Source organism: Talpa europaea (assembly GCF_964194135.1).
Source record: "Talpa europaea genome assembly, chromosome: 15".
NCBI classification, from domain to species: domain Eukaryota; kingdom Metazoa; phylum Chordata; class Mammalia; order Eulipotyphla; family Talpidae; genus Talpa; species Talpa europaea.
In genome coordinates, this window is record NC_140083.1 from 69,141,467 (window position 1) to 69,164,490 (window position 23,024).

The window sequence follows — 23,024 nt, forward strand, 5'->3', positions numbered from 1 at the left end:
GAAATTCTAAAATGGCAGTTACACACAAATGACAAAGCAACGGCTAAGAATACTTATGCTTGGTTCCACAGTGACTACTACCATGTATTACTTAACACTATATCATGTCCCATGATTATTATGTTTTTTGTGGTAGAACTGTTATAGGTCAGCCCCAATACAAAACGGGGTGCCTGACTGTGGGTCCTCACCCGTGAGCTTAAAAGGACTTATCAATGCTCTACTGCAGGCACACGCGAAAGGTTAATAAAAGGTTTATTTACAAGAGAAGGGGAAAGGAGGAAATGTACAGCTCAGGGAGAAAAGTGGGAGACAAAGTTTTAAATGCGTCCTACCCGATCCGCCGATCTGGAGTCCCAAATGGCACCCTGAGAGCTGGCTGCAAGCCAGAAGCCTAGTTTTATTAAAGTTCCTTCCCATTCAAGTCTCATATGTGTTGTGTTGATGCGGCGGATGGCAGAACCCATTTAGAATAGGCAGGTTTGCAGGGTTTGGGCTGCCCCTCTCCCTGTCCTATAACAAAGCCAGGAGGCGACTGACAGCGAGCCAGCCCAAGGCCCACGTGTTTGGTTTTTATATGCAACCTGGCTGCTTAACTCCACCCTCAGGTCCCAGCCACCTTCCCTTTGGTGGTGACGGGATTTGTCTTTCCCGATGTCTTGATGGCTTTGGTCTAGAGTGGGGGTGGGGTCCACAAAGCCTGCATGGGATTAGCTCAGGACATCCTTCCCCCCTAACAGAACAACTAAGATCTAGTTTCAGAGCAACCTTGAAATTTATAGTATAGTGTTGTTGTCCATAATCTCCACACTGTGCATTAGATCTCTTGGACTTATTCATCTAGAACTTATAATTCCTTATCCTTAAAAAGCATCTCTCCAATAACCCATCCCCATCCCCTGGTAATCTCTACACTTTATTTGAGTTCAGTCACTGTTAGATTCCACATACTGTTACCGAACGCCGGCCTCAGTTTCCCTCAGCCAATAAAAGGAAACTAAGTTTGAGGAAAAGGAAAGCGGTTTTATTTGTCGACAAATGAGGAGGGAGGCAGACTCATGTCCGAAAAACCACCGTCCTGCTCTTTGGCAGTGGGCAGGGGTATTTATACAGGGGGAGATGGGTAGGCATCAGCGAAGGGGAGGGGGAAGGGGTCCGCACAGAGACAAGTGGGCGCCAGCTCAACAGGGAGATGGGTGGGTGTCAGCTCATTCATCTTAAGGGAAGGGGAAGGTGTCAAGGCACAGAGACGGGTGATCACCAACTTGTTTTTCTTAGGGCGAGGGGGAGGGGTCTACAGGGAAACCGGTGGCGCCAGCTTTTTTTTTTCTTCCCAAGGGGAGGGGAAGCTGCAACAAATGGGAAAGACAAGTCATCAATCCTGTTAATGCTAGATAAGGGGAATTGCAAAAAATGGGGGAAAGACAAACTTGTTAACTGTATCAATACTGGTGATATCATATACTATCTGTCTTTCTCTGTCTAGCGTATCTCAATTAGCAAAAACCCTCCCACCACACTGAGACCCAGGTGCTTCCCCTATGTGATTCTACCAGCAGGCTCTGCAGCCTCAGAAGAGGACGCTGCCAACTGCTCAGGTGATGGGACCCCAGCACCATGAAAGCCTTCTTCTGGATTAGACGACCCATTGACCTGACTCTCCCTCCTCAGACAGCACACAGGTCCCCCTGGTGGACGGAGGCCATCCTGTACCAGCAGAGTGGAGATCTTCACCAGGGCTCCTGGGACACCCTGTGTGATGATGGCTGGGACCTGCCTGATGCCCACGTGGTGTGCAGACAGATGGGCTATGGAGAGGCCCTCAGTGCCACAGTCACTGTTCACTTTGGAAGGGAACAGGGTCCATCTGGCTGAATGAGGTGAGGTGCAGAGGTGCTTGTTCCTGTGGGCCTGGGAAGACCTGGAGGCAGAGTGATTATAAACAGGAGGCCTGCAAAACACTGTCTTAAAAAAAATAACATCTGGGAAACATAATCTGACTATTTTAGTAATCTGACTACAAAGTCTTAATCAGGAAATATGGAAATTCGGATATTTTGCTGGCTTATGCAATGAAAATGAAATATTTGGCCTAGAAAAAAAAATATGTAGAACATAGAGTGAATGGATCCTCTATTTAGGAACCATCAGACTCTCAGGTGAAAAGATACAGTTCCCAGCTGTTCCCTGGGGATAAAGGGGACCCTGCATATGATGATGTTGAATGATCATCCCCAGAGCATCCCACAGTGCTGTTTCCATGATGTTTTTTAACACTGAGATGAGGTTACAGATGTTCTAATTGCCTATTTTCTGATAGAGCAGTAATGGCCTGTATTTGTTTGTAGATATTGCTCAAAATTAAACATTCTGTAGAAAGCATTTGATTTGTTGCCAATTTAGTAAGTTTCACTCTAATTGCTCTTACACAATTGGTCCTCAAACACACTTTTCTTCAAGGAAATAGATGAGTGAACTGATTGTTTTCTCACCTCCTCACAGGCCACTCGAGGTTTACTTTGCCCAGATTCACGAATGCTCCAGGTGTCACTTCCTTAGACAAGGGACTCTAACTTGGTCCCTTCCTCCAAAAGAACCTGATGTGTTTAGGGAAAACCGACAGACTCCATATGCTGGTCCCGAAAATGACTATAAATAAATAGTTAAGGAGGCTGAAGAAAGAAGCTGAGCTCCACATGTGGACAGCTCCTATGACTCAGCTCAGGGCTTTGTAATTCTAATGTAGCTAGTGTCTTCCAATTTTTGATTTAAGGTAGTGCTTGTGGAGCATTTGAAAAAAATAATTGTACATGTAATTGGTGCATTTTGGAAGTTTCCCATTATGTCATGGACATCTTTGGTAGTACATATCCTTTTTCCCAAAGTAGTTGTTTTACAAAGACCATAAAACCTTGGTGAAATCTTCTGAAGTTAGAATGCTGTAAATGTTCACTGCATTTATCTGCAGATGACTTATTATAAAATGTCATGTAGTGGATAATAAACCAGAAGTGTTTCCAACAGAAGAATTTCATTGTTTGACTTGCCTGCTTGTCTCCCTCTAGCCATCCCTCCGCTCCACACCCCAATTCTCTCTCTCGTTACAACTGAAGGAAAATAGGTGTGGATGATTGGAAATGAATGGGAAAAAAGAAGTTACTTCAAAAGAGTTTGTAATGGTGAAGTTTGATTACCATGGTCTTAAATAAATGTAGTCAGAGCAGGAAATAGAATGTTGTTCATGGAAAAGGGTAAAAACCATCAGGATTTATGAACACCAGGATGTGCAATTTCATGGAGAAAGGGCAGATTGGGGATGTTGGAGAATAACAAGGGAAGAGAAGGGCATTGTAGGGAGATTTTTGACATTGATGTTCCATAAGCCTGTTGGCAAAATTAGAAGAGCTGCAACCATTTCCCTCCTGCCTACTCACCCATTCACTGTGACTCTCATTTCTGGGTTTTAGCAAAGGAGGGGTGGCATTTTTTGGAACATTAAGTGAAGTGCTTCCAAGTGTATATTACTGAGTAAATACTTAGTTCAGGGCCAGATTTCAGGTTTTTATACTGTTCCATAAAGTGTGACATTCTCTGCACTAAAGGAGGCAAGAGTGTAGGATGAGGGCCGTGATACACGGATATATCAATGAAGATTTCACAGGAGGGTGGGATGTGATTGGAGACTGAATTTTCCAAAGTCAGTGGGGCCAATGTATCTGGATTATTAAAAACATTTGTCCTTGATGCTCAGGGTCTAATTATGAAGATTGTCCTTTCATCACAGGCCCAAATAAAACCTCTGCAGTAATGAAGAAGACAGAATTTTCATTTATTGGGGAAACAATATTACAGAAGAGTCATTGAAGATTTATTTGATCCAAAAGTGGTACTACGCAGTGCTAAGCTCGACATCATCATAGCCATGGTCTTCTTGTCTCGGAACCAATGGGAGTCCTCTCTCTCCCATGCCAGAGATGACAGCTCCTCGAGGAGACCACTGAGAGAGGGCTGCAAGGTAAAGAAAATCTGGTTTCAGTGGTGACAATAAAAGAATTCTTTGGTAGAAGTAGATGAGTGCACCAAGACTACAGAGTATCTGTGAGACCCAGTGTAGGGTAAGGAAAAATGTCAGGCTTTTCTGCCCTCCCGCCATCAGGATAGATGATGGATTCTTGCGGTCCTGAATGCATGCCTGATGGCGGGCACCTGGAATAGGGTGTGGGCCTATGTAGATGGGATTCACCTGGGCTAAGACTGGGCTTTTAAAGGTGGCATCATGGGAACACCAGCAGAAGACAAGAACAAGAAGAAGCCGAGAGAGAAGCAGAGAATGCCGGAGAGCCCAGTAGAGTGAAGACTTGCTGGGGGCTGGGAGGCCTGCCAGCCTCCCGGCCCCCCAGCATCCCTGCCTGCTGTGTACCAGGTAAATCCCAATAAAAGCCTGCAAAAAGCCACTGAGGACTCTGACTCCTCCTTTACCGGGTCTGCTGGATTAGAAAACCTGCTCAGTGGTCCTTCATGACCCTACACCCAGCAACTCTCTGAAAGGCAAAAGCTGCTTCTTCCACTCAGCTACTCTGTGCAAAGTCATGTTTTGCTCTTGACAGCTGCAAGGCATTGGGGCAATAACGGTGAGGAGTGGAGAAAAAAGTGAACACTCTCATACCCGTGTGGTCTGATTTCCTTAGGAATTGGGGCAGGAGATGACTCCCCTAGATTCCTCAATCTTGGGGTTGAGGAATACCACCTCAATACCTGCCCAACCCAGACCCAGAAATATTCAGGAGAAAATCTGGACTCTCAGAGTACAAAAGGGAGAGTTCAACCATACCCCACGGCCTCCTGCTCCCCAGACCCCAAGTGCTCACACTTAAACAGAGGCCTAGTTCTAGGAAAGTGATTTTTATCTGCCAACTGAAACAATGCAAGAAAATTATCATGTTTCATTCGATAGTTGTGATTTTATGATTCCAATTAGGGCCTTTGAACATCTTCATTAATAATAGTCAACCCCAAATTTAAACTAATTATATGATTAAACTGATTATATGGTTCCCCCAAACAAATTTTTCTATATTTCAAATTGAATTTACACTGCTATCAGAACTTTCCACATTAATTCCTACAATCTGAAAAAGCCCCCAAATTTATTGTCAGATCATATTTCACAATTTGGAGTATGAAAAAATGATAATAAGTCTCTACTCTTCTGTAGGGTAAGGAAAAAATGTCAGGCTTTTCTGCTCTCCTGCCATCAGGATAGATGATGGATCCTTGCGGTCCTGAATGTATGCCTGATGGCGGGCACCTGGGGTAGGGTGTGGGCATAGGTAGATGGGATTCACCTGGGCTGAGACTGGGCTTTTAAGGGCGGCATCACGGGGAAGCCGAGCAGAAGCCGAGAGAGAAGTAAGAGAAGCAGAAGCCAAGAGAAGGCCGGAGAGCCCACAGAGTGAAGACCTGCTGGGGGCTGGGAGGCCTGGTAGCCTCCCGGCCCCCCAGCAACCCTGCCTGCCATATGCCTGGTGAACCCCAATAAAAGACCTGCAAAACCTCTGAGGGCTCCAGAACTCCTCCTTTACCCAGTCTGCATGGGATCTTTGAGAACCTGCACTGTGTCAATTCCTGCCCTACACCTTCATACAAAAATGTCTGTATCGAGGTGATGGAGGAAATGGACATGAGAACACCGTACGTGTCTCCTCTCAGAAAAGATGAAATAGACAACATCCAAGAGACACCTTATCCGGGTCTAGAAGGCCCCAGATATTGATAGTAACGATAAACTAACTTGATAAATCCAAATTCATTCTCCCCAGACAAGGAAATGAGGCTACTGGAGACAGAGCTGACACTCACCTGGCTGGGAATTCACAGCACAACCTTCCTCCTCTGGGAAAAAATGATTCCTACTCATTCCTCGGGAAGTAGGAATTTCAGGAACAGGAAACTCTTCAGCATCATCATAACCATCTCCCGTGGCTCTGACAGGCTGTCCTGGAGGCTCTGGAAATGGACAAGGACTGAGGCTGGACTAGGGGGTTCTCGGGCCTTTCTACTGCAGAGATTCCAACAGCTAATGCTTATAAGCTCTAGAATCCAGGGCTGCCTCTGGGCCCTGAGATCAAAATATATTTCATCCAATATTTTCAGAAATTATTTGATTCTTCTAGATATTTTAGTGTACTTTCCTAACATGGCCTCTCATTCTTTAAAGCATCAAAAAGAGCTACTGTAAAATGAAGCCAGGTAGTACATTCAATCACATGCTGTGGAGCTGTAAGTATACTATGTACAAATCAGTGTCTTGTAGTGAATACTGAAAAGAGATCCCACCTTCCACATCCCTCTGAACTGTGGAAAACACAGAACAGGAAGGAGAAAGAATCTGGGTACCTCACACTCACAGACAGGAGATCCCTTGACCTGTAGCAAAGGGGTCTGGGTTTCACTTCACTGATCTAAAGATATTATGAGCTAAGGTTCCAATTGCCAGGATCCCTTTGACATGTCTAAAGTTTCATCCCAAGAGCTATCCATCACTGTTCAGGAAAGATCCAGGAGGAACATTCTCCTCTCTCAGGTCCCTTGTCAATAAGAGCTCCCAGTAGCTGTAAGTACAAGCACCAGTAGTCCATGTTTTCTTACTTTTTTTTGATTTATGCATACAAGAACCAGGGTACAGGGCAGAGGTGCAAGGACTGAGAGGATTCACCAGAGAGAGAGTGGGGAACAAACATGGGGATCTACTGAAATACACTGTTGAGGGGAGCAGCAGTTGAACACAGCAGAAGAGAGGTCTGCTGTGCCATGTGGGTTAACTCCCTGGTGGGGGCTCGAATTCATGCTGCATTGGCTGCAGATAGCTTCATAATGCTGCAACTTAACCCCTGGTGCCACCAGGGAGCCCCAGCCCATGTTTTATAGGGCTTAGCAAAATCAATTTTGGGGGTCTCAGAATGTACATGACCCACCAATATCATACCATTTCCTGTGCAAACCACACTTCCCAATGCTTACCATGGAAATTTTCAGAATGTCAATTTTAGATATTACTGAAAAAATGGCCTTTGAGTCTCTAGTAATTCAATGCATGTCTGCAACTGATTAAAGTAGCTGTGGATACAGAAAACTGAGTCTGATATTTTTGATTCTGAGATGACAGAATGGAGAGAGAGCAAAAGGTTTTTGTGAAGAAGACAGAAGAGAATCCTCCCATCCTCATCACAGAAGTTCTCTTCAGATGAGATTTCTCCTTCTCATCGCCACAAACCAAGGGAAAACGTGTGTCTCTTACCTGGGGCAGATCCAGGGTCTCCCTTCTCATCATCTCTTGTATAATATGGCAACTTAGTAGCTGAGTCATCAGACAGGTTTCCTGGTGGGGGAAGAATATCACAGACAGAAAACGTTTGCCGGCGTCAAGGTTCAAAAGAAATCTTGAGGCTTCAGAGTTGCAGGGAGAGGGTTGGGAGCACCTGCCTTGGGAGGAAGCTGAGAGGTTGAGTCTATAAATGTGAAGGGAACCCATGGTCAGCTCAGGAACAGCAGGGAGGGCATGAGACCAACCTGGGCTGTCCAAAAGGTCCTCCTTTTCTGGTAGAGCGTAGTTATCAATCTCCTGGTACAAGTCCTCATCTATGACATCTTCGAAAGCAGGTGAGGCTGCAGAAAATGGCACAAGTTCAGAGAAAAGTCCTGGAGACAGTCCCTATACAACAGGAAAGGCACATGGCGCTCTCCCGTGCCCATAACAGGGGGTGCCTTCTGGGCTGCCAGAGCCCCTTCCTGAGCTTTGTGAGACAGAGACAGCTTTCCTGACACTGATTGTGATCCTATACTCAAATCCCAATGACATTGTTTCCATAGTAAGTCATAATTTTTGAGAGGTTTTACATTTAACCAAGGATTTAGCTTTCTCGAATCTTGAAGTCTATTGTAGAGAAGGTGCTATTTGCCAGACTGTGAGGGTGGAGAGAATACTGGGGCACTTTCCTTGGTATCATAACTGGCTCAACACCTTCCCATGAATTCCCTTTAGCATCCCCACGGCCCACCTTGGTGCTCTGCTCTCCTTCTGTGCAGCTGAATCCCCAGGACGACCAGGACCAGGAAGAGAAGGGCCCCCAAGACCATGCAGAGGACCCCGGGCAGGGAGAAGATGCCCAGGCCTGGAGCTGAGTCTGATCCGCTGGCTGAGGACAGAAGTGGATGTGAGGTTAAGAGAGGGTTGTAGGTCCATTCCCCACCCGCCCTTGTCTTGCTCATCCACTGAGTCCTCATCCATGAAGTTAGCACTCAGATCCAATGCCTGGGCCTGGACCCAAGATGTGCTCATACAGATCCTGCCCTGAGATGTGCCAGTTGTCTTCTGCATCTGTTTCTAAGGGGTTTTTATAAAGTGAACTGGATGGAGTTTTGGGGTCTTTAGAGCTGCCAGAGTTAACAGGACTGTAGTGCCTGAGCATGGGCCTTTCCTGCACTGATATGTCCAATTTTCCAGTGTTGTGTAGATGCCAGTGTGCGGATCCCTGAAAATGAGGGTGTCACCTCTATCTATGACTCAGAGAAGAAGAGTCACTTACTTCCGAGGGTGGGGGGGATTCTTGTCCTCTCACCTGGAGAGAAGGGGAGAAAGGGGTCAACTACTGAGCTGGGTGGGAAAACACCAGGTCACACCTACCACTCTGGCACCTTGTTCTGTCACAGCTTCCAAGGCATCAGGCAAGAGGTGCCAGTTGCCAGGCCCAGGAAGAGCCTCGAGATGCCAGCACATATGCCGTCTTCCGCCCCCAACAGGGTCGCCCACTCACCCGAGCACCTCACTCCCGCGTCCTCCTCGTGCTTGCAGTCGCTCTGCCCCCAGGGAGCCGCAGAGCACTCCCACAGGGAGGACTCCCCGCCCCTGCACCGCACCTCGTCCAGCCAGATGCTGCCATTTCCAGGCCCAAAGGCCGCCGCCCGCGGGGCGTCCAGCGCCGAGCCACAGCCCAGCTGCCCGCACACCACGTGGGCCTCGGCCAGGCTCCAGGAGTCGTCGCACACCGTGCCCCACGCCCCCGCGTGCCACACCTCCACGCGGCCCGAGCACGCGCTGTCTCCTCCCCGCAGGCGCAGCTTCTCCCTGTCTGCAAGGCCAGCAGCTCCCTGTTAGGGCCATGCTGGAGGAGCAGACCCATAGGCTGCCGGGGAGCTGGGAGGGACTGATGTACCTGTGCAGGGGGCTGCATTAGGACAGCTCTTGGGTCTCTTTTCTGCAAAGCAAAGGAGTAATGCTGGGTCAGCCACAGGAGTTTTGCTCCCAAACTAGGTCACCTGCTTCAGTCCAAATGACAAGGGGACACACGGGCTTCTTAATTATTCTATTGGGTGAGTGGCTGGGACTCCCTGGATCTTCACCCTCATCAGCAGCTGAAATTATTATACCTTTGTCTTGTCTATTACTCTCCATGTCCCACAACTAACACACACCCACACACACACACACACACACACACAGAGGAAAGACCCTGCACATCTGACTCATATCTGAGCTCCTGCAGTCAGCTCAGTGCCTGTGCCGCAAGGCCTTCATTTAACACATGTGGTGTAGAAACTTCGGTAAGTGCTGGGGAGAGGAGCTTGGTCAATCTCGCTAAATGAGCAAATGACTAAAATCTAGTGAAGTGTAGTTCTTTAAATTATGATTTGTGAGTAAACTATTATAACAAGTATAAAACCGTATCAGTTGTCTGTGGTACTAAAAAGAAGGTATTTATGAAATACCTCTAGAATCACAGAAATAATTCATATTCAACTCTCCATTTTTCACTTTGAAGGAAAAATTACATAACAGATCAACCAAGAAAACTGGGATTCTGATATCCTCTAAATGTGATCAGTGCAGTGAGACTCCCTGGTGGCACAAGGGGTTAAGATGCAACCTATGAAGCTATCTGCAGCCACTGCAGCATGATTTCCATCCCTTGCCAGGGAGCTACCCACATGGTGCAGCAGACCTCTCCTGACTCTCCCACTGTTCCCCTCAGCAGTGTATTTCAGTCAATCTGCTTGTTTTGTTCCCAGCTGTCTCTGGTGAATCCTCACCCCCCCTCCCACATCTCTGGCCTATACCCAGCTCTTATATGCATAAGTAAATAAATCTTTAAAAAAAAGTGATCAATGCAAAGAGAAAGATCTGAGACCCAAGGTCTCTGCCCTCTCAGCAGTGACAGTCAAGAGGACAAACCAATTCCTCTTTGACAAAACTGTTTCCTTGTACCTGCCCACGAGAGGCTGAGAAGTCTCTGCTCTACTCTGCTCTGCCTTCCAGGGTGCCCTGCCATGCTCCCTGTATCGTCCATCTCCTCTTGCCATGACAGAATTTTCTCAAAACCCCATATTACACTGACCAGGATCATCTTCCCACCTCATCCTTGACAGTACTCTTGCTCATCCTCCATCTACATCAAAGCAGGACTTCTCCCCTGGCCTCATGTACACCTTCCACAGCACTTCCTATTCCTCATGGAGAGTTTTCAACCTGGGATTTTCTGCTCCATGAAGGCATAGGTTATATATTCTCGTTTCTCTGTCCTCTGACCTGGAGTGTAATTTTGATTCTACAAGACATGGTTTACTCTCTGGACCAGGAATCTGATGAGTACAGATGCATTTAGATGCAAAAATACAGGAACATATGAGACAGAGCATGAGGACCTGGGTCTGACTTATTTCAAGGTGTTCAGCATAGCATTTAGCTAGTCCTGATTCACTAGCCATTCCCTTGGAGTTGACCAGAGATTATTCACACTCCACACAGGTTCAAGATAATAGATCTGGTATTTTCCGCATGTAATGCTATCCGTATAAGTTTCCTTATATTTTCCTCTGAAACAGGATTGGAACTTATTGGATAAATAATTATCCAACTTCATTTTAAACTTAACTTAAACTCATAAGCTAGATTTGAAAATAAACATCACTTGCGACAGCGTACGGGTGATGACTGACACATACAACAGTCACCTGCACACGTGATAGAAGCTTCCTCTCCTGAAAAGCACGAATTGTATTTCCAAGGGTCAGAAGGACACTGCCAGAGAGATGTATCAGTTTTCCTACACAGGATTCCATCTACCCACTGGGGTCTAGACCCTTCCCTAACAGCAACCAAAGAGTTGAGGGTCCCGCTGTCCCCACAGCCAAGCTGTCTGCAGATCACAGACAAGGTCACGGCTTCCATGGGGCTGCTGCACACACTGCCCCAGGTCCCGTTGTAGAAAACTTCCAGCCACCCAGCACAGTCCTGGTCCTCGCTCACCACCCTGAGGGCAAGGAACTCTGAAAGAGAAAGGGGGAGACAGAGCACCATGAGCACCCCACTCAGTGCTCTGGGCCCTCAGCAGGGAAAGAATGCTGGATGTTGCTTCCTGACAAACTACAGAATCTGAGAAAGCAGGTGTGCTGGGCCAGGGGCAGAATAATACCCCACAGATGTCTGCATCCTGATCCCTGGAACCTGTTACTATCATTGCTTACATGTGAATATGTTACCTTGCACGGAAAGAGACTGTACAGATGGGATTAAGAAAAAACCTGGCAAGGTGAGATGAACCTGAACATTAGGATTAACCAGGTGAGCCAAGTGTAATTACATGTTGAACCCACTGTCCCTAAAAGTGGTTTTGATGAGAGAGAAGAGGTGATTCTGGAGAATAGTGAGAGATGTATAACACTTACAGTCTGATGACCAAGGAAGGGGGCTCTGAGCCAACAGGTGCAGACAGATTCTGGAAGCTTGGAACTGATTCCTTCCCAGGGCTAGAAGTGATACAGCCCTGCTCACACCTTGATTTTAACCCAGTGAGATGGTGTTGGACTTCTAAACTACAACACTATATGATGTTAAATATAAGTTGCTTTAACCACTAATATGTGGAAATTTGTTACAGCAAGTAGAAACCAGTACAGTGGATCAAAATTCTGTATTATAGGACACTTAAGAGTGAGCCCTGCTTGCAAATGAAAATTGTAGGACATGGCCCTATCAGGAGATGTTGCTGAGTAGGAAGGACCAGACCCTCAGCTGCCACAGGAAGGAAGGAGACACCTAATCCTCATATATGCTAGAGAGTCAGACACTCAGGAGGAAGCATCCTACCCTCTTCTCTTTCAGACTCTGTCCTCAGTATCTCCCTCACACCCATACAATATACCCCCAAAGCCTGGACAAGGTGCACTGTAGACCTGAGCAGATGACCCCGGCGTCCTCCTTGTGCCTGCAGTCATGGCGCCCCGTGGTCTGAGATGGGCACTGCCACAGGAGGGACTCGTTTCCTGTGCACTGCAGCTCCTTCAGCCAGATGGGCCCTGATCCCTCACCGAAGTGAGCAGAGACCGTGGCGTTGAGGGCCTCCCCACAGCCCAGCTGTCTGCACACCACGTGGGCATCACGCAGGTCCCAGCCGTCATCACAGATGGTGCCCCAAGAGCCCTGGTGAAGGATCTCCACTCTGCCGGCACAGGGATGGCCTCCGTCGACCAGGCGGAGCTGTGTGCTGTCTGCGGAGAGAGTCAGGTCAAGTGGCATCTAACCCGGAAGGATCTTTCCTGGTCCTGGAAGGCCCTCACCTGAGCAGCTGGCTGTGCCCTCCTCTGAGGCTGTAGAGACTGCTGGTGGAGACAGGGAGTGGGTGCACAGGGGCTTAACCTGGGTCTGGTTTCCTGCAGAGCAGTGAGGTCAGAGGGTTAGTGGGTTGAAGAGCAGAAAACTGAATTAAACTAGATGATAACCTAGTGGAGAGAGCTGAGATGGACATTCTAACAAGACACTCATGGCATCATTATTTTACTGTTCACTTTCAGTAAGAAGCTGTGCCTCCAAAAGACCAATATTTCTCAGCTAAATACTGAGAATCACTGAGAATGAGTGAGCATTTTGGAGCCAGATGATCAGAGAGAAGCAAAGTGCAGCGTTGAGCCTATTTCCCCTTGAGATCCTTTGCCAATTCAACATTATAGATGTGACTGTGAAAACCTCAGCAGAGATTTGGAAGCAGGAGTAGTAAAGTGGGAGATCGGAGGAGAAAATGAGGAAGACAGCACAGGATGAAACAATAGCCAACATGGAAAGGGGCACAAGAGATATGGTACAAGGTTTAAGTCGCATATTTATGAAGTTTTAGATCATTAAGCACACAAAAGAAAGAAGGAAATGTGGAATCTAAAAATCCACTATCAAGGTGGGACATTTCATACACCCTGGTGCTGTTAAAATACATCCACAAAATTATTGATACTGTGTCCACTGAGGGGTGAGATCTTTGCCTCATTCCCTTGCATCTTAACTGACCTTCATGACTTGCTTTTAGGCAACGTGATGCAGTGGAGCCAACACTGCTGATTCCCTGCACCAGGACAGAAAAGTCGTGCAGCCTCCCCAGCCCCACTGTGGACACATGCTTTAGGGGAGCTGCTCTGCTGAGCCTGTCTTGGGGAGAGGCCACAGGCAGGGGATCTGCCATCTTGTCATTGGGCATCCTGGGTTCCCATTCAAGCAGCTCTGGCATGACTTCAGCCCAGATGACTTCAGCTATGTGAAACCACCAGAGAGAACTGCCACTGAGCTTCCCCATTCCTGACCCGGAAATCACAGCAAAATAAAATGGATTTTTTTTCTGTCGCTAAGTTTTTTGGGAAAATTGGTAGCACAGCAATAGTAACCCAGACACTTATCCTGAGGCCTAAAAAGAAAAAGGAATGCTTTTCTTCAATTAAGCTTCTCCTACAGAGAATTTAAAATGTGTGTCTGCAGGACTTGTGCATGGATGTTGAGAACATCTTTAGTCACAAGCACTAAGACTTGTTCCTTTGGGGTCAAGGCAGTAAGAAGAAAGAAGGCTATGGGCCAGGGGGAACTATGATGAGGGATTAAGGAATGATGAAAATGAAATTGAAAGAAGAGAAACAAAATAATTGCTTTCAAGATCATATATTGAAAAATGTGTATTCACAAAACAAAAGTGAAAGATCTGTCTTAGTAACTGAGAGAAAAGCTATCAGTAGGTATTTGGAAAATCTGAACTGTATGATTTGTATAATCTTCACCTCAAAAACAGAAGAATACACATTATTCTTAAGAGCATGTAGGCCATTTATCAACACTGGTTTTATGTTATGGTAAATGAGTTCCAGATGTTTTCAAAGGAAAATCTAAGAGAAAGTCATAAAAGTCATATATTTTGACCACAGAGAATTAATCTAGAAACAAAAGAAACCTGGTAAAAAAAAAATTAAACTGTATTAAAATGTACTTCTCATACAATAAAACACCAACATTAAGAAAACACATTTTGACAAATACTTGTATCTCCATAACCCACTCTTCACTCATGAGCCAGTTTTCCCACACGCCCTGCTCTGAGGGACCCGAACACCCTGAGTGCAGGGAGTGTCCCTCTCTCACCTGAGCAGATCACAGAGGCTGTGCTTCCAGGGCCGCAGTCAGGAGCACCCAGGACAGTCACAGGGCAGTTCCCCAAGGAGGACTCAGCCCCTGAGCAGTGAAATCGGCCCCTCCAGACCGGGATGTCTCCTCCCCTAGAGCGTGCTCCTTCAAGGGTGGACAGGGCAACTCCACAGCCAAGCTGATGACACACAACATGGGCATTGGCCAGACTCCAGTGGGAGGCGCAGAGCACACTCCAGTGCCCTGAAACACTCATCTCCACCTGTCCCTCACACTGAGAGCTGCCGTTGCTCATGAGCCGCACTTCTGTGTATTCTGGGAGGAGAAGATAGGATTTCAGTCAGTCCTCACATGTTTCTTTCCCCAACATAGTAGATAGGGAGGCTAAATCCTGCTAGAGTCTCACCTGAGCAGACAAGGTGAACAGCCCCAAGGTGGTGGCAGGTGCCTCCAGGACAGGGCACCCTGGGGCACAGCCGGAGCATGGGCTCCTTCCCCTCACACCGGAACTCCTCAGCAAAGACCCGTCCATCTGACTCTCTGAAGGGCATGCCCCCCAGCACAGATGCAGCCTTGCTGCACCCCAGCTCTACACAGATGACCTGGGCGGTGGGGGAATGTGAAGTTCCCATCAGACACTGGAGTCCAGTCTCCTCTGGAATGCACTTCCACTCGCCCTGAGCAGTGTCCATCCCCTCCAGCCAGACGCACAGATAATCCTAGAGAAAAGTGAGTGAGTGCTCACGGCCTGTCAGTGGCATTGGAAACAGCACGTATAGGCAATGGTGTGAATATCTTTCTCTCTAAGGACAGAGCATGGAGAGAGAATCTGACAGAGCCAGAACTGCGTTTTCATGAGCAAGTTTCTGAAGAGCAGAGGATTTGCAAGGTCAGTTTGATAAATAAATCCCAAGAACATGCACACTTTGAGGTGTTAGAAATGTGAATCCTTATCTAGGGGTCAGGGAGCTACAGGACCTGAGGACATGCTCTGTGGTGGGAGATTAGACTTGGCCCCAAGATGGACTAGCCCAGAGTCAAGAGAGCCCTTGCACTAGAGAGACTAGAGGCCTGTCATCCAGAACTGACAGCCACCCTGAGATTTCTGGGTTTAGAATTCTGGTCACTGTTGTTGCAGGAGCTGGTCCTCAAGAGACTGAGGATTAGGAAATCTACGAGTCCTGGCCCATGACAGCTGACAATCACACACAGACTGATACTCCAGGGAGGAAACAGACATCAATATTCACATACATGGTTTCACATTTTATTTTCTTGATAATTTTTGATGGCAAGAAATTCCAAGAATTTCTTAGGTAACATGATGTGGAAGAGGCTGTGCACAGATGAATGTTAAAGAATTTAACATTAAAGAATTTAAGGACACGCGGGTTCACTTACATGAATGTGATTGGTGAGATCATAGCGTGTCTTTTATTTCTGACCCATTTTCATCCCCCATAGACACTCAGGGTAGGACCCCCAATGTGGGCTAGTTGGGAGGTTGGCCACATGCTTCTCATTCTAATTAAAGCACTTTTCTCATAACAGGTTGTTAGTTTCAATATTAAGCTCATGAAATGACAAACTCAGAGTAAGAAAGAAATATTCTTATGTACTATGTTACTTAATCTGACATCTATTAGATACTCAAATATATGTTGAATAAGTTCTCAAACAAATCAAGATAGAGCCTTCTGAAGAAAATTACTGTTAATTCATATTCATTTTCTAATTGATTTTAAAACTCACGTGGAAGAAACTGCAGGAAACTTATGAAATCAAAGGTAGATGTGAAGGGATTAGATATCAAAACATAACAATAGACAAGGGTGGGAAGGAATGAATATAAAATATCTAATCATCTCAAAAATGCACACAGCAATTTAGTATTTGTAAAGAGAATATTTTAAATCATTGAAGAAGCTACATTATTCAGCAAATAATGTTGAAAACTTAGAGATAGATTTTAAATATAATAAAATCATACTTACACTTGATATTAACCTTAAAATAAATTTATAGCAATTAAACATCTATAAGAAGCAAAGCAGAAAAATTGGGGCAAAAAATAAATTGTATACATTTTTTTAAAAAGATTTATTTATTTATTTTTACAAGCACTGGGTACAGTCAGAAGCACTGGAGGGTGAGAGAATTCACCAGAGACAGAGCGGAGAGCAGAACAGGCAGACTGACGAAATACACTGCTGAGGGGAGCAGCAGGCGGTAGGAGAGATCTGCGCACCATGTGGGACCCTCGCCCAGTGACCGGGGATCGAACCGGCGCTGCAGAGGCTGTGGGCAGCTTCGCAACCCAGCGCTCAACCGCTGCGCCACCGGGGAGGCCCTAAATTGTATACATTTTGAAAAAAAAATTGACTGTAAGGAAAACTAATTCTAGGGTTTTCTTATTAACATGATCTTTTCCAGCATGCCTTCCAATGCTGACCTACTGATTTAAAGTCATTCATCTCTGTGATGTGACAGAAATCCTTTCACTCATCAATGACTCGATAAGGACATTTTATTTATGCATGTTTTGGGTTTTTTAAATTTACAAAATTTAACTATCCATTTTCTTACACCATTCTTCATTTTTGGAAGTTATCTGATTTCTCCACTCAGGTGCAAACCTTGTAGTTCCACCATCGATTCACCCGTGCACCATCACATAGTCTCTTGTGCTCTTCCCTCCCCTTTTTTCACCCCTCTCTCCTCCCCTCATTCTGTGGCCTCAGATCTATGGTCAGCTTGCAAGTTGCCTCATTTCTGTGACCCTTTTTGTGGTTTCTCTATATTCCACATGTAAGTGAAGCCATCAGATATTTATCTTTTTCCTTCTGAATTATTTCCCTAGCACAATCCCTTCCAGCTCCATCAATGCTGCAGTAAATGGCATGAGTTTGAAAGGAACATTTTAATTCGTGGGGAAGACTCATATTTTAGTGAGAAGTAGTGTTTTAATATTCCAATAATTCCACGATGTTCATCCAAGGTAAATAGAATTTAGTTCACTAAATGAAAACACCCAATACTTTGCTGTCTTTGTGTTTTTATTGGAATGTACATACCATTTCTACACAACTGAGGTCCAGGGAAGAGCCTGGCTGGTGTGGAGCTCATTCCTAGTTGACTAGTTGACAGGTCCCTCTGAGAGAGTGGGTGAAATGTCAGGGTGAAGACTGGACTCTCACTGATAGCTCCTGTCCAGCTCCTTGTCTGTTTATTGGATATCATTGCTAATGATCTGATCTTTAAAAAGGGTCAGGATAAAGTTTTAAAAATCTGCATAAGTAGTTGAAATGGCAGGGGGTGGGGGAGGGAATTTTACCAACAGACACTGAAGTTGGAATTAATACATATAACCTAACCTCACACAATCCCAAAGAACCAACATAAGGAAAACTGAAAGTAACAAAGCCCCCTTATATTTGCAATGTGCACTGTAGAGAATTGGGCTCACATCTGGGTCATAAATATGAAGAGATGCAGACACACTGGTACCTCAATCAGAAGGATCAGAGGCACCCAGACCCACACCAAAAAATGTATGGCACTTTTATGATAAATGTTAATGAGACATTAACCAAACAAAGAGACACCCCACTGATTGGGAAAAAAATCTTTGTGCTCCATACAGCTGATAAGTGACTGATCACAAAGATATACAAAGAACACACATGACTCAACAAAAACCAAGTAAACAATCCAGTCAAGAGATGGGCAGGAGAACCTAAAAGACAATTCTCCAAAGAGGAAACGCAAATGGCCAACTGGCATTTGAAAAAATGTTCCACATCCCTTATAATCATGGAAATGCTAATCAAAACCACAATGAGATACCACCGAACACCAGTGAGAATGGCACATATCAAAAAAAGTAGAAAAAACAAATGTTGGTGAGGATGTGCTGAAAAGGAACTCTCCTACATTGCTGGTGGAAGCACAAATTGGTCCAACTACTATGGAAAGCTGTCTGGAGGTTCCTCAGTCTACTAAAAATGGAGCTTCCATATGACCCAGCAATTCCACTCCTAGGGATCTACCCAAAGGACACAAAAACACTGATTCAAAAGAATACCTGCACTCCTATGTTTATTGCAGCACTTTTTACAATAGGTAAAACCTGGAAACAACACAAATGCCCAAAAATGGATGGCCGGATGAAGAAGATATATACGCAATGGACTAATGCTATTTGTAGCAACATGGATGGAGTTAGAAGGAATATAAGGGAGTCAGAGGAATATAAGGGAACAAACTAAGACATGGGGGGAAAATTCACACCAATACAAAACACAATACAACAAAACAAAAACAAACAGACAGTTACAAACCAGAGACATCCTGCACAGGAGTGGGGGAAGAGAGATCAAAGGGAGGGAGGAGCACAGGGGATTGTGGTGATGGTGCACAGATGAACTGGTAGGGGAAACTCTATGGGGACTACACCTGGAAGGGTAGAGAGGGGAAAGCAAACATTGTTTAAAAATGAATAATGATGTAAAATATATATAAATAAATAATTTTTTAAGAATATCAATGTGTTTAAAGATACGTAAATAATACTGGAGATGCTCACGCACTTTGTCACTATTTTTGGCCGAGAAGCACAACCCAGGGAGGTTCTGTCAGAGGAATGACTTGTTCAGGATTACTGAGTTGGCATTCTCTGGCCTCCAGATGTAGCTGCCTTGGGAACTGTTTCATGCTCCTGACAGCAGCTTCACATCCCAGGCTCCTGCGTAACAACTCATCTTCCTTCAGGCCCAGTGTTAATAAATCTCTGGCCCTCTCTCCTTGGTACTACACCCCTACTCTTCCTTTACTGGGGTGACCCCACTTTCCCATATAGCCCATGTGCAAGAAAGACATCACCTGAGTCATAGCTGGGATTTCCAGAACAAACCTGAGGAATCTGATCTCCATATCCAAACCTGAGTCTGGAGAGCCCCAATTTTCCACACCTCAGCTTCAGCTTTGGGCTGTTTTGGTCAGAGGACATTCCCTCTCACTACTGTGGCCTTAGGATTAGGTTTTCTAGAGAAGCGAGGGAGCAAGAATGACCAGATTGGTTTTCACGACATTTCTTTCCTTATTTCTTCCCCTCTGACCAAGATGCCTCCTCTGTCCTCCCTGCAGCTGTGACTCATCTGCTTCGAAACCAGCTTTCAGGGCCTCTGATCAGCAGCCTCATCTGCCTCTGATCTTTCCGGGTCCTCATCCATCCCCCAGGCTCAAACTCTCCTGTTGGAAATGAGCACTGGGTACCTGAGATGTGGGAAATGTCTCCCCTGGGTATGGCATTTGGCCACCTGGGAGCCACGAAGATGAGGGATCTTCTTTGAAGACAAAACTCATCCTCCACCTTGGGACAATAGGGCTGCCCTGCACCTTGAAAGCTAGAGGTGGTCATGGTGACCTTCCCCTCAAGGACAGCAAAGGGCAAGGAGAGTGGGTCATGGGGAGTCCAGAAATGGGCCAAGATTAAGCCTCTGATTGAGAAATGATGAAAGAGAGACAAGGGAATTTTCAGAGGAGGCATTTCCAAACTCAGCACAGGTTTGCTACCTGGATAGAGAGAGGCCATATTGAGATGCCCCTTCATATTGTTTGATTCAAAATACAATTGTCATTTCAGAGTTTGACAATTTCTAGAAACTTGTCTCAGTGCTGGGAATGTGAATTATAATAAATCAATGTTCTTATCTCTTTAGGACTTTACTTCAAGTAGAGGAAAAATAACCAGTAGACAGGAAAATTTTTGAAAAGATTAGGAGACACCTGGACAGCACAGTGCAAGGGGAGCTGCAGCTTCAGATGTCAATTTATTTACATGAATCAAACCCACTTTAGGCAAAATAAAAGTTGTGGTCAGATACGTCCTTGTCTGGCCTCTTGTTGTAAAGACACCCATGTCCTCACACACAGGTGGCACCTCCACACACCGCTGCATCTTCAGTACTGCTCAGGGAACTCCTTATGTGTCCTCTCAGCTCCACAGCATTTCCCTCCTTCCCAGCTACAACAAATGCTTCCTCTTTTGAAAATCATATTTATCCCCTCATCCCATTCTTCTCAAATTCCCAAGTACATTTTTCAGCCATCAAATAAAATTAATCTATATAATCTCGTTCCATAAAGCACACAAATTAGCATATTATTTCCTCCACTATTGACTTGTCATTGCATGGCTACTTAACCTCCAAAGACTGAGTTTATACAAGTGTTTGGAAAGAAAATAGAGTGTCTTTTCCAGTAACAATGAATGAAAATCTATGACCCAAAGTATTTCATCCACAGCTTTTTGGTTTTACTGGCAAAAAAATGATGAATATTTATGCTTAAGTTTAGAAAGGAGACCTGAATTTTGGCACAAATCCATACAATTCTCTGATTTGTTCAGTGATACCCCTGTGTCTCTGCTCTTACTAATCCAGTACAAGACCGTACTCACTATTAATACAGAAGCTATTAACCTATTAATAATACTATTAAGGGAAAGTGCATCCTCATTCTGTTCCTCCCACTAATTGTCTCACTGAACAAGAGGAGTTAGTGTGGGGATTTACATAAGTTTACTCTTACAAAAAGTAAATTATAAAAGAATCATGAAGATTGGCTTCAATCAAGATGATAATAGATTAAGTTGTTTTGTCAGGTAAGACCAAAGCAGAAGGACAGATTAGCATTTCTTTAGGAGTAAAGGACACACCTCATTCACAGAAGCTTTGTGCCCTTGGGACTATGGAGAGAGGGGATGTGTCTCAGACCTCTCTGACCCATCTTTCTCTGCTGTCCCAACCAACACCAGTCTCCATTCCCTCAGCCCCTGAAAACACACTGACCATACCTGAGCAGATGACTCCTGCATCCTTGCGATCAGAGCAGACATACTGCCACCAGCCCTCAGATGGGCACTCCAACACGTGGGACTCCTTTCCTGTGCACTGAGGCCTTCGCAGCCAGATGGACCATGATCCCTCTCCGAAGTGACCAGAGACTGTGGCACTGAGGGCCTCTCCACAGCCCAGCTGTCTGCACACCACGTGGGCATCACGCAGGTCCCAGTCGTGATCACAGACAGAGGCCCAGGAGCCCTGGTAAAGAATCTCTACTCTGCCGGCGCAGCGATGGCCTCCGTCCACCAGGCGGAGCTCTGTGCTGTCTGAGGAGGAAAATCAGGTCAAGGGCGCATGCAATCAGGAAGAAGAAGGCTTTCCTGATCTTGGGGTGTGGGGGGCCCTCACCTGACCAGCTGGTGAAAATATCCTCTGAGTCTGCAGGGCCCTCTGGTAGAGACTCAGTGTTTGTGCTGGGGCAGACCTGGTTTCCTACAGCAGCCAGCTGTATAATAGATTTGAAAATAGGAAAAAGCAGGAGAAGTGGAGCTGAAAACAACTAGTGAGCAGTCTGAGAGAGCAGGTGTTACCAGGTCGTATCAGAGTTAACCCTGATGTAGAGTTCTGGGGCATCTGAGGAAGATATCTAGAGATGTCAGACTCTCTGCCTTGAGCAGTTAAATGAGTGCAGAGTGGCTATAGAGGGCTAATAGCTGGTGGGCTCCTTATAAATCATACCCATTTCTGTGTTACTGAATTAAAGGGAATTGTTGTGAGCTTATCAGAATCCTCTGGAGGCAGCCAGGAGTCCCGTTCCAGTCAGAGCTGTTCTTGCTATAGTCACTCACAGCTGAAAAATGATGGACCTTGAGACAGGCCATGATTTACCCAGAATATTTCATTTATGATTCTAGGCTCCAGAATGAACTTCTCTTTTTTTTTAAAGATTTGTTTATTTATGCATACAAGAACTGGGGTACAAGCCAGAGTTGTGGGGGGTGAGAGGATGCACCAGAGACAGAGTGGGGAGCAGAACAGGCAGCCTGACTGAAATACACTGCTGAGGGGAGCAGCGGGTGAGACAGGAGTGGTTTGCTGCACCATGTGGGTAGCTCCCTGGCTGGAGATGGAACTTGTGCTGCAAGTGGCTGCAGACAGCTTCATAGATTGCATCTTAAATGCTTGTACCACCAGGGAGCCCCCAGAATGAACTTCTCTTTGAGTAGATGGGGCCACCTCACATTAGAGATGGTGTCAGATGGTGTCAGATGGTGTCAGATGGTGCCCAGAGACACTGGGCATCATACATCTGCTTAATCCCTGAAACAATATAATCTCTACTTGAACTTCATGTCAGGAATTGCTATTATTCAAAATTTGGAGTTATTCAGTGTTTAGGAGGAAATATAATGTATCTCTAACCCCACCACGGATAGAATCAGGTTATATTACTGAGCTGAAAACACTCAGTCAGATCTGATTTTTCTGTCAAATACAGTTACTATACCATTATTTCCTCCATTTTATATACAAAAAAAAGAGAGAGAGACAGAGAACATTGAGAAGGTAAATAATGTGTCAGTATTGAAATTTAAGTAAGATGAAATAGAGAATAAAACCTAGAGTCTCCACTAAAATGAAAAATGGGGCAGTTGTAGGTTTTATTCTCCATTCCATGACCAACTTAAAGTAAGCGCTGGTGCTGAAGTGTGAAAAAGGAGACCTGAGGG

General features: G+C 45.5%; 1 protein-coding gene across 1 annotated transcript in view; it reads right to left on the bottom strand.

The window, feature by feature from the left end:
* LOC311185462 (antigen WC1.1-like) overlaps positions 1–23,024 on the bottom strand; it is a gene marked incomplete at both ends in the record, with an annotated part of 85,142 nt that overhangs the window by 11,279 nt on the left and 50,839 nt on the right. Inside the window, 12 exon segments of the mRNA XM_084256087.1 lie at positions 7,298–7,378; positions 7,570–7,665; positions 8,058–8,195; positions 8,814–9,128; positions 9,213–9,254; positions 11,008–11,322; positions 12,229–12,543; positions 12,613–12,705; positions 14,447–14,764; positions 14,856–15,063; positions 15,065–15,168; positions 21,306–21,620. Of these exon segments, the coding sequence (XP_084112213.1) occupies positions 7,298–7,378; positions 7,570–7,665; positions 8,058–8,195; positions 8,814–9,128; positions 9,213–9,254; positions 11,008–11,322; positions 12,229–12,543; positions 12,613–12,705; positions 14,447–14,764; positions 14,856–15,063; positions 15,065–15,168; positions 21,306–21,620 (2,340 nt within the window).